Source organism: Cricetulus griseus, chromosome 6 (assembly GCF_003668045.3).
Source record: "Cricetulus griseus strain 17A/GY chromosome 6, alternate assembly CriGri-PICRH-1.0, whole genome shotgun sequence".
Lineage (NCBI taxonomy): Eukaryota > Metazoa > Chordata > Mammalia > Rodentia > Cricetidae > Cricetulus > Cricetulus griseus.
The window spans coordinates 38,891,674-38,904,915 of record NC_048599.1 but is presented as its reverse complement, the minus strand read 5'-3'; the positions used below and the strand labels follow the sequence as shown (position 1 = coordinate 38,904,915).

General features: G+C 36.2%; 1 protein-coding gene across 9 annotated transcripts in view; it reads right to left on the bottom strand.

The window, feature by feature from the left end:
- The window catches only part of Tasp1 (taspase 1), a 207,632-nt gene that overhangs the window by 108,285 nt on the left and 86,105 nt on the right, over nucleotides 1-13,242 (bottom strand). For all 9 annotated transcript variants that reach the window (XR_003486507.2, XM_027421662.2, XM_027421665.2 and 6 more), the window contains one exon: nucleotides 1,286-1,405. Coding sequence is in view for 8 of the 9 variants with exons in the window: in XM_027421662.2 (XP_027277463.1) it covers nucleotides 1,286-1,405 (120 nt within the window). In the remaining variant the exon portion in view is untranslated. The remainder of the gene's footprint in view (nucleotides 1-1,285; nucleotides 1,406-13,242) is intronic.

Here is a 13,242-nt window from a genome sequence, read left to right as displayed (position 1 = left end):
GTTAACATCCCCCATTACCCCCGCTGCGGCTATTATTTTACAACCCAAAACAAACAAAAAAAAAATGGAGAAAGTCAAGAGATTGCAAAGTAACAGAGCCAACTCTGTTGGCTTTCCTTATCTTCTCTACCAAGATATCCAAACATGACTTAAAAAGTTTGATTTTCTTATTACAAACTTGACAGATATGCAGATATACAAAAAACACGAGTGAACAAAGGCTTTTATAATGCGTGTAAGCATTATAAGCACTATACATATGGTAAGTAATCACTCCCCATACATTTTCTACACGGTAGGCAAAAAGGAACTGAAATCAGTTACTACTACCATTCGCACCCTACTAGTATAGAACTATAGTGTAAAATCCTGTCCACATCAAGGGATGACTGGGGAAAATCACTGATCCAACCAATCACTAACAACCACTACACTGACTGTTCTTCAAATTTTATGGACATACAACACAATGAGCTTCATTTCACATGTAGGACAAGATCCAGAGATTGAGTTTTAAATAAAATCTTCATAACCTCCATTAAAAAAAAAAAACTACAGGAGAGTGTCTTGATTCACAAATATTTACTATGATCATAAGAAATAAGTAAAATCAGGTCATAATACCCACTGCCCTTAGTATATCAAATTCATTCTTACATTTCATTTTCAATATAGAATTAAGTATTGAAAGTAGAGAAGGCATGTTAAAAAAAATCTATGCAAGAAAACCAAGATAAGCAAGTGTCATATTAATTAGTCTCTTCATTTAATAGACACTTGTCTGTAATACAGGATGACCAGAAATCTTAGCTACTCTGTAAATGCTTAAAATCAGAGGAGTGACATATAATGCCAGAATGTCACTATGACCTAAATGAAAAGAATAAAAAGTGACACTCTAAAACCATGTCCACACTTCAAAAGCAATAAGCAATACAGACAGGGGGTGATTGGTCCTACAGTGATATTTACTAAGGGAGAGGTAAATCAATACACAATTATTAAATGTCTACTACAAAGGCCAGCGCATCCCAGGCTGCTGAGTGGGGAAGCTGGAGTTATTGGTTATAAAGGTCAGCCAGCAAGAGACCTGTCACCATGAGATGCTTCTTTAAAGAAATAAGACTGAAAAGGAATTTTGTTCTTGATCTATAAAAATGTTTATGTTCAAGAACAAGAGTTTTTATTTTTCCAAAGGAAAAAAATATCCCTGGTAGTTTACTGGTTGTGCTTAGACAAGACCTAATTTTGTTTTGAGGAGATTAAGTAACCCACAAATCCTTACCTGCCCAACTCTCCCTGGATGTTTCAAGGCCAAGCCTCCACTGGAGACAGCAGCAGCAACATTCCCTTCATGATCGACAACCACAGCACCCACTGTGTCCAAAGCGCCTGAGTCATTTTCCTGTGGAACAAAAGGGATATGAGTGTCCACTAAGCCTGACATAAGACACCAAGGCATGACTGCACAGCAGGCACAGTGTTCACCAGGTCTGGTGTGAGGAATCTAAATATGACTGCACAGTGGGCACACTATTTAGCAGGCCTGGTGTAATCATAAAAAAAATCTGAATTAATTCTTAAATGGAACAGTTATAATTCACTTCTTTATTACTTTATTGTTTTTCTCTTAATCTCAATAAGTGGCTGAGAATGTGTGGATGAAAAGACCTGTGATCAGAATGAGCCAATAAATGCTACCATTTGTGTTTTTACATAGATTACATGCAGATTTCCAAGAGTAAATAATGCATTCAGAAAGGAAAGAGAATGGCATTCACCATCTTGTACTGCAAGAAACTATCATTTTCCCATCAATTCCTTGCTTAAGAGAAATGCTATGCCATGGTCCCCTTTCTGCTGTTATTAAAATGTTTGGCAACTGGTGACAGAAAACTGTGTGTTACTAGAAGACATTTTTGTATCTGTAAGTATTCTCACCAGTCCCACATGTTTAAGGCATTTAAAATTTTAGTAATTAATAGCAACTGTCTCCTACCACAAAGGTTTCCTGGTAATCCATGACAAAAAGACAAACTACTAGATAAGAACAGAATTGAGTAGCTGGGCGTTGCTGGCGCACGCCTTTAATCTCAGCACTCGGGAGGCAGAGGCAGGTGGATCTCTGTGAGTTCGAGGCCAGCCTGGTCTCCAGAGCGAGTGCTGAGATAGGCTCCAAAGCTACACAGAGAAACCCTGTCTCAAAAAACCAAAAGAAAAAAAGAAAAAAGAAAAAAAAGAACAGAATTGAAGGAGGCATGGAGAAAATTTCCTTACCATATATTAAAAAGGAAGGTTAGTGTACATTAGCAGTCATGCTAGTATTCTTTAGGCTAGGGAAAGCTGCCAAACCCCTGGCATGAATGAAAGAGACAAGCACAACCCCAGGTTCACAAGAATTGCTAGCTATCCAACCATTGCGGCTTGAATGACTCAGACTATTGAGCAAAACTTCATTTGCACCAAAAGGTAAAGTGATACATAAAGGCATCACAAAATGTCTATGAACTCCTGGAGCAATCTCAGCTAAGTGGCTGAAGGGAGCTTTCAAATATTACAAGTAGAACTCAAATGAAAGCTTTCTTCTCTAAATTAAATTGGAAGGTCAGAGGTAGAGTGTGTCACAACATTTTTATTTAAATATGGTAACAGGAAGCAGTTACATGTTTCTACTTCTTATTCAGAGTCCTGACACCCTTGAGTGTAATGAAACAATGGCGGACAATTCTGACGTTGGCAGAAAAGGTTCATGGGGATGAAGGAAGTGTAACACTAAGTGCACATCTGAAGGAAAGGTAGCCAATGGAACCGCATGGTCACATCCCATAGTACTAGGGTTCTGCTCATGGGCAGGAGCATGCCTTCCAGGGACATGCCTTCAGCTGCTCAAACCAGCTGAGACTAACATGCTACTACAATAAGATGTGTATTCTACCCTGTTTACCCAAACGGCAGCATATCATCATTTACATGCCACCAAAGGCATTCTACCCACTGTACTCAAATAGTAATCTGCCATAAGTGCTTTTAGTCCTTATTTAAAACAGACAACTCTTCCATAAATTAATAGACTCAACTTGCCTTAATAGTTAAGTTGACATAAAATCAAAAAGAATACTTTGATTTTGAGATTCCTTGGCAATACTATTTTTTGAGAGTTATATAGCAGCACTTTGTGTCATTGTTATACAGATCTAGAAATCTATATATACTTGTTGGTTCCCAGACCAGATACAACATAAGGTAAGGCTTTGTCAGCTTGATAAAGACAACTTCTGATGAATAAGCAAATTACAGCTTTGCCATTGCACTTTAACATTTGAAGATGGTCTTCCTTTTCTTTCTTTCTTTCTTTTTTTTTTTGCTCTTCAAGACAGGCTTTCTCTGTGTAGCTTTGCAGACCAGGCTGGCCTCGAACTCACAGAGATCCACCTGCCCCTGTCTCCCAAGTGCTGGAATTAAAGGCATGTGCCGCCACCACCAAGCCTTTCTTTCCTGCTCTTAAAAGTGACATAAATCATATATTTACAGTATGTAGCAAGATCTTTTAACGCAAATATATGTTATAACAAGTATGTAGAACTCAAATAATTAACTTATATACTAATCCATACTTACAATGTGTGTCTGATGTGTGTCTGATGTGTGCATGAGCGAGTTCCTAAGCATACATTCTGCAGGGTGCAACCATGGGTGCAGATTGACAAGAGTCCTTAAAATTTCTCTTAATCCCAATCTTCCTGCAGACAGAAGATTACTAATTTTCTCATCATATGAGGCAATATTCTCCTACATAGCTAAACTCTCGGGCCGTAAAAATCTATTTTATAAGTGTATTTATTAATTATTTGTATTTTTGTTATTTTGTTTTGTTTTAAAATTAACTGCAGTGCTGATCTGGCCTAAGCATTCTACATGATTGTTTTGCAGAGTGAAACATGACATAAATACAATAACAACACATATATATTATCTGCAGTAGCTGTCCTTGCGATCACAATTGGGGTACTATAAACTAAGAGAACTTTTCTGCCTAACGAAAACACTATAGAGAGATATAAAAACCAATGTCAGTATAGCTGACACAGATGGATTTACTGTAATTTGGTTTTAAAAATGAAAAATGCAGAAAAGAGGATTCTGTTCTAAATCAAGCTCTATATTCCTAAGAGTCTACACCACCTGCAAAAATCAGAACTACTTCATAAATATTTAAAAACCATTACACAGACTTCATAAACTGTTAAGCAAATTTTAAGATAATGAAGTAATATTTAAGGATTTTTATGAAGTGTAGATAAATTGAGTGAAGGACAAATATTGGTATTTTTGGCATAATAATCTCACAGAGCTCATTTGTATGGGAATGAAATCTGCTTAAAACACACAATCACTGTTACTATACAGAGCTACCATTACATTCTTACACCCCATAAATACTTAAAAATGCATGCACCACACAGATACACATGCACCTATTGTCCCTGACTGAACAGGCTACTCACATTAATTTTCTGATAAAACTGGGACTAAAAAACAACTATGTCAACTTTGGGTTTTTTGCTGTCTTTTTTTTTTCCAGAATACATGTATGTAAATTTGGCAGAAAAAGCATACCAGTATTATGGAAAAGATCAAAATCAACTTTCTGGTAGTAATTTTAGTTTTCCCTGCTCCAAAACGGAGACTGCTTTTACATAGTTATCACAAGAATTAATGGAAGTGACATGTGTAAACTACTTTAAAGGTAATAAATCTCTTTGGTGAGGAGAGGTGTTTCTCACCAGAAAATTACACCTCTAGACTAGTTTTCTAGTTCTGGAACCCTCTAAAAGTCATCACTTATCAATCACTTATCTCATTAGCATTAATACTGTCTAATATTTGAATAAAATCACTGAAATATCAACCAGCTAGATTCAAGAATAAGTCTTAAGTATATGTGTGTGTGTGTGTACCTGGAAGTTGGTATGCCATGGAATTAACCTTATAGTAAGGATGAAGATGACAGATGATCAAGGCAACAGTTAAAATACACTAAACCCTCCCAACAATAATTATTAGATCTAAGAGCAGTATCTTGGCCAGTAAAAGCTTCCCCTTGTGGAAAGAAAAGTCTCTGTGCCCTACAAGACAATACAGCTATGCCACCATAAGGTTTTTGATTTTATTAGATTTAATTATGTAATGAATGGATACGTCACATATGTCAAAAGGCACTGGATCCGTTGGAAGTAGAGCTACAAATGTTTGTATGCTACCATGAGAGCATGGGGAACCAAACCTGGGTCCTCTGAAAGAGCAACAAATGCCCTTACCTGCTGTTGAGCCCTCATCACCATTAGCTTTACCATCTTTGAGTATCTGTGAATGAAGGGAAAGATGGCTCTGGCCACAGGAGATCTAAACCTCACTCAATATTGCCCCCCACAAACCACCCTCTAACAATGGCCACCGTGGAGCAGAGTACTGTAGGTTTAAGCTCATGTGAACAAATTACAAATTCTCCAAATTATCTACCTTCACATATGAGGACTGGCCACAACCAAGGAAAAGTTTGGGCACAGGAATATCCAATGATCTTTCAGCTATCTCTGCAGAAGCCATCCTCTGGGCTGAGTATATAGCTCAGTAGAACAGCACATGCTTGGGGCACTGGGTTTGATCCAAACATGAATGGAGAGGGATAGAGAAGAAAAGAAAACCATCTTCTGCTGCCAAAACTATAAATAATGATTCTTAACAATTGTAGACAAGAACTCTAGTGCTAAAGAACCCCTTCTTCCCTCTAACTGAGATGCATTACATGTCTCTGCAGTACCATGTAAATTCATATAAACATTTAGTACACACACAGAGTTGTGTAGTATATAAAACTGTTTATTTCCTAAATTAGCTAACAGAAGTTGGAAACTTTCAACTTAAAATATATTAGGCAAAGTGTGTTTTTAAAGGGATTTAATATTACATGGATTATAATGTTAATTATAAATTCCTACCACAGGGAAGCTCCACAAGATTATCCTGGAAATTGCAAATTCTCAAAGGACAATGTTTTCCCAAAGCTAGGATTGCTGTATAATGCTCTAGGGCTGGAAAATTAGAACTAGGTAAGAGGCTACTAATTAACTAATGATGGCTACTATGAGAGATGGTGAAATCTGTTTTCTATAGGGATGTGTTCCTGGGAGGTCAACTGTGTTCCAATGGCTGGCCCTACACACAAACGTGTAAGGACAGCACAAATTAGACTCAGTGGCTTACAGACAGAGGGACAGACAGACAGACATGAAGTTAAGGAGATGGGTAAAAAAGGAGATGTGTGCAAGAATGGGGTAGTGATGAATGCACTCAAATTACATTGTATATATTTTATTAAACTCTCAAAAAATAAAAAAAAATTTTATTAAAACAAAAGTAACTCCCTTTAAACTTCTTTTATACACATTATATATTTTAGAAACCTTAGTAGTAGATTTCTAGATTTCCTTGATGTTTTTGGAAAGGTTTCTACTGCTAGTTATCACTCTATGAATTCCCTTCTCTCTCCCCTTCCATAACCCACCCAATTTAAGCCTTCATGTTCCACTATTCTCACTGGAACCCTTTGTACCACTGCATTCAATCTATCCTCTTAAAAGCCTTCATCCCCATGCCCCTTTTCCTAACCCTTCCTGACCTCCATGGAAATTTCAAATGGAACACACATATCTGGAAATTCAAAGCTAACATCCACAAATGACAAAACATGCAACATCTCTTTCTGGGTTTGGGATACGTCACTGAAAATAACTGTTTCCATATCCACCCATGTACCTGGGAATTTCATATTTTCATTTTACTTAAAAGCTGAATTCAATACTCCATTGGACAAATGTATGCTATTTCCACTATCTATTCATCAGTTGAGAAACATCTATATTGTTACTGTTGCCTGGCTATTGTGAATAGAACAGTAATGAACATGAATGAGTAGACGGGGTAAAACTGCTCTCCCTACTAGACACTACAGGCTAAAAATAAAAAGCCAATACAGTCAGAAATAGGTTAACAGCTTTGAAATTGTTAGCCAGTAAGGTCCCATAGACCAACAAACATTATAGGTAATTGCCAATGCTATTGGTTATCTTCTTTTGCTGAAGACATGATATATTTGAGACACAAAATATGGAGAAATCAACCTGGTACTGACCTGGAAACTTCATCACTATTGGCCAGCTTTTATAGTGCCGAAAGTTACTTTTTACGCTACCTGAGAGGAAAAGGAATCACCAATCTTACCCAGCTGTGAACCCCAAAACCTACCATAGTAACTGTCCCAGTAAAGTAAAACCAGTGGTACAATAGTGGCATGAATACCATGAGAGTAACCAACCACTTTTTGATTGAATTTAAGTTCTACTCCATAAGTGGAAACCCATACATGGCACCATTATCATAGCTGAGATACCAGGATTAGACAGGTAATAAATAGGTCCTAAAGTAAAACCTGTTACTACTATTCTGCTAAATGAATACAATACTAAGCTGACCCTTAGTTACTTATCTTTATATACATAGATCAGTGCATCTCTCAACCCTTATCAGAAGCTTCTGTTTATAGCAGAAGATGATAAACACAGAAACCAACAACTGGTCTATGAAATGCTCAGAACTAAATGAGACATATATAACAATCCTCCAACAAAGGCTCATGGACCACTTTATAAGAGGGGACAGAAGATGGTGAGCCAGCGGTAGGAGATGACTACCAGGAAATAGTATCTTCTGAACACAAGAGGGCAGTTGAACATATGGACAGCAGCCACTGTAACAGCATGCATATGACCTACACAAGCTCAAGACAGGCAAAATCCCATGGGGTGGAGGGTGTTCATGAAATCTCCACTCCTCTATGAGGAGCAACCAGCAACTGATAGCTGCTGAGGGTAAGTTGGTTTTCTTTAAGGGTATAACCCCTAACACGTGAACCACATTTTAATGGATGGCCACATACAAAAGAGAGTATAGAGGAAGCATAAATTGACAATGATGGATTAAACACAAAGAGTTGACTGGGGGGGGGGGGAGACTGGATCTGAAAGGAGTAGGAAGAGGGCGTGAAGATCATCAAAATACTTTGAATGAAATTTCCAAAGAACTAATAAAAATGTTTTAAAACTTTAAAAATAGAAAGGTGATGGTCTTAATCTTCATCTTTCAAATAATGAATTCTGTGGGCTTTTTCTTTTCCTCTGTAAAATTAAGCAATTCAATAGCCTCAATATACATGTGGAAATTATAGTAGAACCAATGAATATATTCATAAAATAGGTCATAGATTACTAAACAGGTAACTGCAGAAAACACTAGAAAAGTTGTTTCAGTGTGTGTGTGTGTGTGTGTGTGTGTACATGCACACACGTGTGTGTACATGCGGAAATGAACACATGCCAGTATGGAAGTCAAAGGAAAATGCTTAGGAGTGGTTTCTCTACTGACAGTTTATAGAATTCAAAATTAAACTCAGGTTCCCCAAAGACTGAAGTTATAAGATGGTTGTAAGCCACCATGTGGGTGCTGTGAATCGATTCCAGGTCATTTGCAATGGCAGCCAGTATTCTTAAAGCCTGCTGAACCATATCTCCAGCCCCTAAATTGTCTATTTCTACCATGAGACTAAGTCTTATGAGGACACGAACTTTCATATATTTCATTAATGGATGTTAATACTCAAAAGAACAGTTGATATCTCTAAGGTACTTCTCCTGAGTGAATGGATGAATGAATAAATAAATAGATGCTAAATTTCAAAAGAAGTTGGCATATAGTCTAGTGATAGAACATGTGCCTATCATAAATGAGGCCTTAGGTCCCAATCCCCAGTATAGTACCCACTAAGAAAGAAAAGAAAAAAAAAAAGATGAAAAAAATCTAAAAATGGGTCATCATGATCTTAAAACGAGGAAGTAAGTAAGAAATGGCAAATCTACATATTGAATAAAAGTAATACTGTCTTAAAATATTTTATTAAGAATGTGTTTTTTTTAATCTTGCTGTCTTTTTTTTTTTGCTTTTTGGGGGCTTTTTTTAATTTTGTTTGTTTTTGTTTGCAGTGATGAGTTCTAAACCATGGGCTTCCTACATATGATGCATATGCTACACCACTGTGTTCTGCCCTCAGCCCTTCGTATGTTAGTTCTAAGAACATACTTAAATATTAAGGATACAGAAAAGTTAAAAATAAAACAACAGGTAGGGGATTTAGATATCAACCAAAACAGTGAAGGTATTTTAATATCATGCTTTTCATACAAAAAGCATGAACAGCAATAATAATAATATGATAAATGCTCAAAATTAAGCTCCACTTAGAAGATAAAATAATTCTACATTCACATGTACTTTACTTATGTAAAGTAAAAATCACAAAGGAAAAATATCAATAACCATAATCCATAATGAGATATTTCAACACATTTCTTCCAGTCATAAGGAGGTCAAGTAAGGAAAAAAAATCAGTAAAGCACAGACATGAACAACACATTAAAAGCAGGGCACGACAGGTGTCCATGAGTTGTGCTCAGCAATTACACAGGAAACACAACCTTAAAGCACACATGCTTATTTACAAGTTATCATTCATTAAACTATAAATCACAACAAATTTCAAGAAGCAACATCAAAAAGAATACACATTGACTATAAAACAACACAGGAATCAATAAAATTTGAAAATTAAAAATAAAACACTTCTGAAGTATTTGTAGATCAAATAAAACTAAATGGAAACAAAGTACAATGAATGATAACAATAGAATGCTTTCAAAACTGTGGAAATTTATATACAAAATGTTGATTTTGGAAGACTAACATTAAACGGCCAAGTAAAGACGTCAGAAAGAGAGCAGGTTAAACATAATATCTAGAAAAAGAAAGAAGTTGGAGATAAGATGAAAAAGATCAATTTAGAAATTAACCCTATATAGAGATCAAAACAAGTGAAGTTGGTTGGGGGCACACAAACATTTGTTAAGTAAACTGAATAAACCATTTTCTCTACCACTGAAATTTCATCAAAGTTGCACTCAACCCTTCAGCTTCTCCAACACCAGCCTGAGTTCTCTCCAATAATAAAATGCAAATACTCCTACCCCAAACTCTGTCTTAAAATCCTGCAGCCTCAAAACTCTCTAGAAAAGGTTTCCTCAGTCATTTCCCAGAGACTTCTCCACTTTTAAACTCCGTAAACATGTACTCTTCCTACTCAAAGAACACTATACCTTAGTTTGTTCTAAGGCTAGCTTGGGAGTTGTTGTGCCCCCAGGGTACCTAAAAGCAACAGATAACAAACACTATGAAATGATATTTTTAATGGAACCTCAGCAATAACCCTCTAAAATAGAATCTTGTCCATTTATATGTACAATACAAGTTGTTGTTTGTTTATATGTACAATACAAGCTGTTTCCTTGTTACAAGCTGAGGTACATTTTCTGATTAATATACATTTAGATCTTCTCCAAATGCAAGGCTTCTGCACACCATCTACATGGGCATGTCCCCAAAGCACAGCCTTACAAGTGACTGCCCTGAATCTTAGGCTGCCTGCATACTCCTACACTCAAGTCCAGATCCATTTCTCACGACATGAGAGTGGTCTTTATTTCAGGATGTTTTATATGCCCTTTAGTCTACTGTTCAAAATATTTCAAAAGACTTGCCCATCAAGCATTATCCCTCTCACTTTATTTACAAAGAAATACATGTCATGAATTTGACCATACATTCCTACATTCAACGTTCAATCTGTCCTCTTTACTGTCCTTTTACCCTGTAAGGTCATTTGACACTGGATCATACTCTTCTCATTTCTTTAACTCCAAAATTTCTTAGTTCCTAAAAACTTTAAAAAGTATTATTCATACCAGTTTTGCTTCAACTGTGTTTTCTCCACCGAAAAGATGATTATCCTTCATTATAATCAATAATCAGTATCTGAGAAATAAACCCAAAAAGAGAAGGGGACAATCATTTTATAGAGGCATCACACCCTTCACTGACAGCCACAGCACAACATACTAATGGGATATGAATTCAGTACCCGGAAAGATTAAAAGACACATAAATAAGCAAGCTAAAACTTTGTTAATTAAATAAATGGCAACAAAATCTTTATAAGAGTGGGAAATGCTTTTCAATTTAGTTGTTCAATTTAGCTCTTTTAAGGAACACCTGGCCACAGCCTGGAACATAGGTCTTTCTTTCATTTTGGGCATACCCTCACTTTCTCTGGATAAAATTACACTTTTAAATGCCAGAACTCCACTGCCCTTTGAACTGAGTCTTAAAGCAGTGGGGAATAACAGATAAAGGACTAGAAAGTAACACAGACAATCTGGATCTTATTCTTGCCAGAAAAACACTGCAACAATTAGGATGGACCACTTAACCTGGCTTTAAGTGGGACCCTCTCCACATTGAAGAATAATAATTATACTGACTTATAAAACACTAATAAGTTGCTTTATATGCCATGAGATTTTTAAAAGCATACCACTATCTGTTTGGCCAGTTAATTATCAGTATATCCAGAAAAACAAAAATTGTTCAAACTCATAAGAATTTAACAACTTAAAGGCAAGCATATTAAAAAGTAAAAAGCAAAATGTTCACTGCTCTTTCTCCTTTTGTACTCCAATAGATTAAAATCTTATTAGAAAATAGAGGTAAGTATAAAGAACTAAAGAGATGAGCAAAGAGTAAAGTATATTCTAGGATCAATTGTCTTTCAACTTAACCCCAATGATGGTTTCAGAGGCTTACAACACTCAAAAGTGTACATTAATGCAAATAATTCCTAGGATAGACCCAATTCACACATATTTCCAAACATTCTGCTGATTTGGTGCTAAACACAGTTAGAACAAATTAAAATAAAGAGTCACTGAAGGTGGGGAAACACTTCAAGATGTGGGCTGACTTTCCCTAGGGACTTTATATTTTACTGAATTCTGTAGACAATTCAACTTAATCAACTAACATTCCCCACTGAAGAAAAATGTGAGTAGAAGAGTTTTGATGAACAGCAATTTAAAGTTTTGGTAAACACTGGGATGTAGCAACCTTGCCAATATCAGCCCTACACCTTGTTTCTGTGCAGATCCTATGGTTCAACCCAGCTCCTCCATTTGTAGGCTGCTGAACCAGAACTTTCCCTTCCTTGACTCAGTTTAAATTCCTCTTTTCCATAAGCTTGCCAAGAGGAATTCAGAAGAACTCAGTAAGACTTCCCCATCCAGTCCTGTCATTCTCACTGGTGGTTCATTGTCTTGGCTCATATCAAATGATGTGATTTCCATTTATTGTTTAATACCTCAGAGCCAAATACATAAAAGGCATAGCCTAAACACCAAATTCTTTCTTCACTAACTTAAACCTGTCTTTCAAACTTTAGAGGAATATTCAGCAATTTTTTGCTGGTTATAATGCCAAATACAAAAGTAAAAATAAAAGGTATTGAACAAGAAAGCCTACAAATCACATGAGCCCATGCACTCAAGGCCTGTGCATGTCTCAATGTAACCTCCTGATGAAACTCTCATACAAACAGATGGACAGAAAATGAGCACAGCAGCAGCACCTGTATTTTAAAAGGGCTAATGATTCCATAAGTATTTTAGGAACCTTAACACAAAAAAGGTGATGGTGCTTACAAAACTAAAGTGTTAATAATATCCCCAAAGAAAGGAGCATTCACAAACTTGTAATTTGCACTGATGCTCAAACAATTATAAATTTGCCTATTTTAACAAGGGAATTCACAACAAATTAAACATGTTCCAGGAAATGAATGGGAATTGTTGCTGTGGTAAGGTTTCATTCTTTCCCAGGATATGGGAGACATGGCCTGGAAGTACATATGAAAAAAAGGCATTTTTCGCCCTGCATAACAGGAAAGACACTTGCTCAAATTTCTCTGGATGAGCACGCCCCCTTGTGGGCACTTCCATACTTAGCTTTTTAGAAGTCTTGGGTCTTTCCTGATACTCACTTCCCTCATCTACTTACATATTTTTAATATCACACTTTAATAGCTATAATACTAAGGAACTAACAATATTATTTAATATTTCAATTAGCCTAACTTCAACCTTACAACTATATACAAGTTTACATATATTAAATCAATTATTATTACTATTATTATCTAAGTATGGATTTTGAACTAGTTTATTTAACAATCTAACAAAATCAAACCTT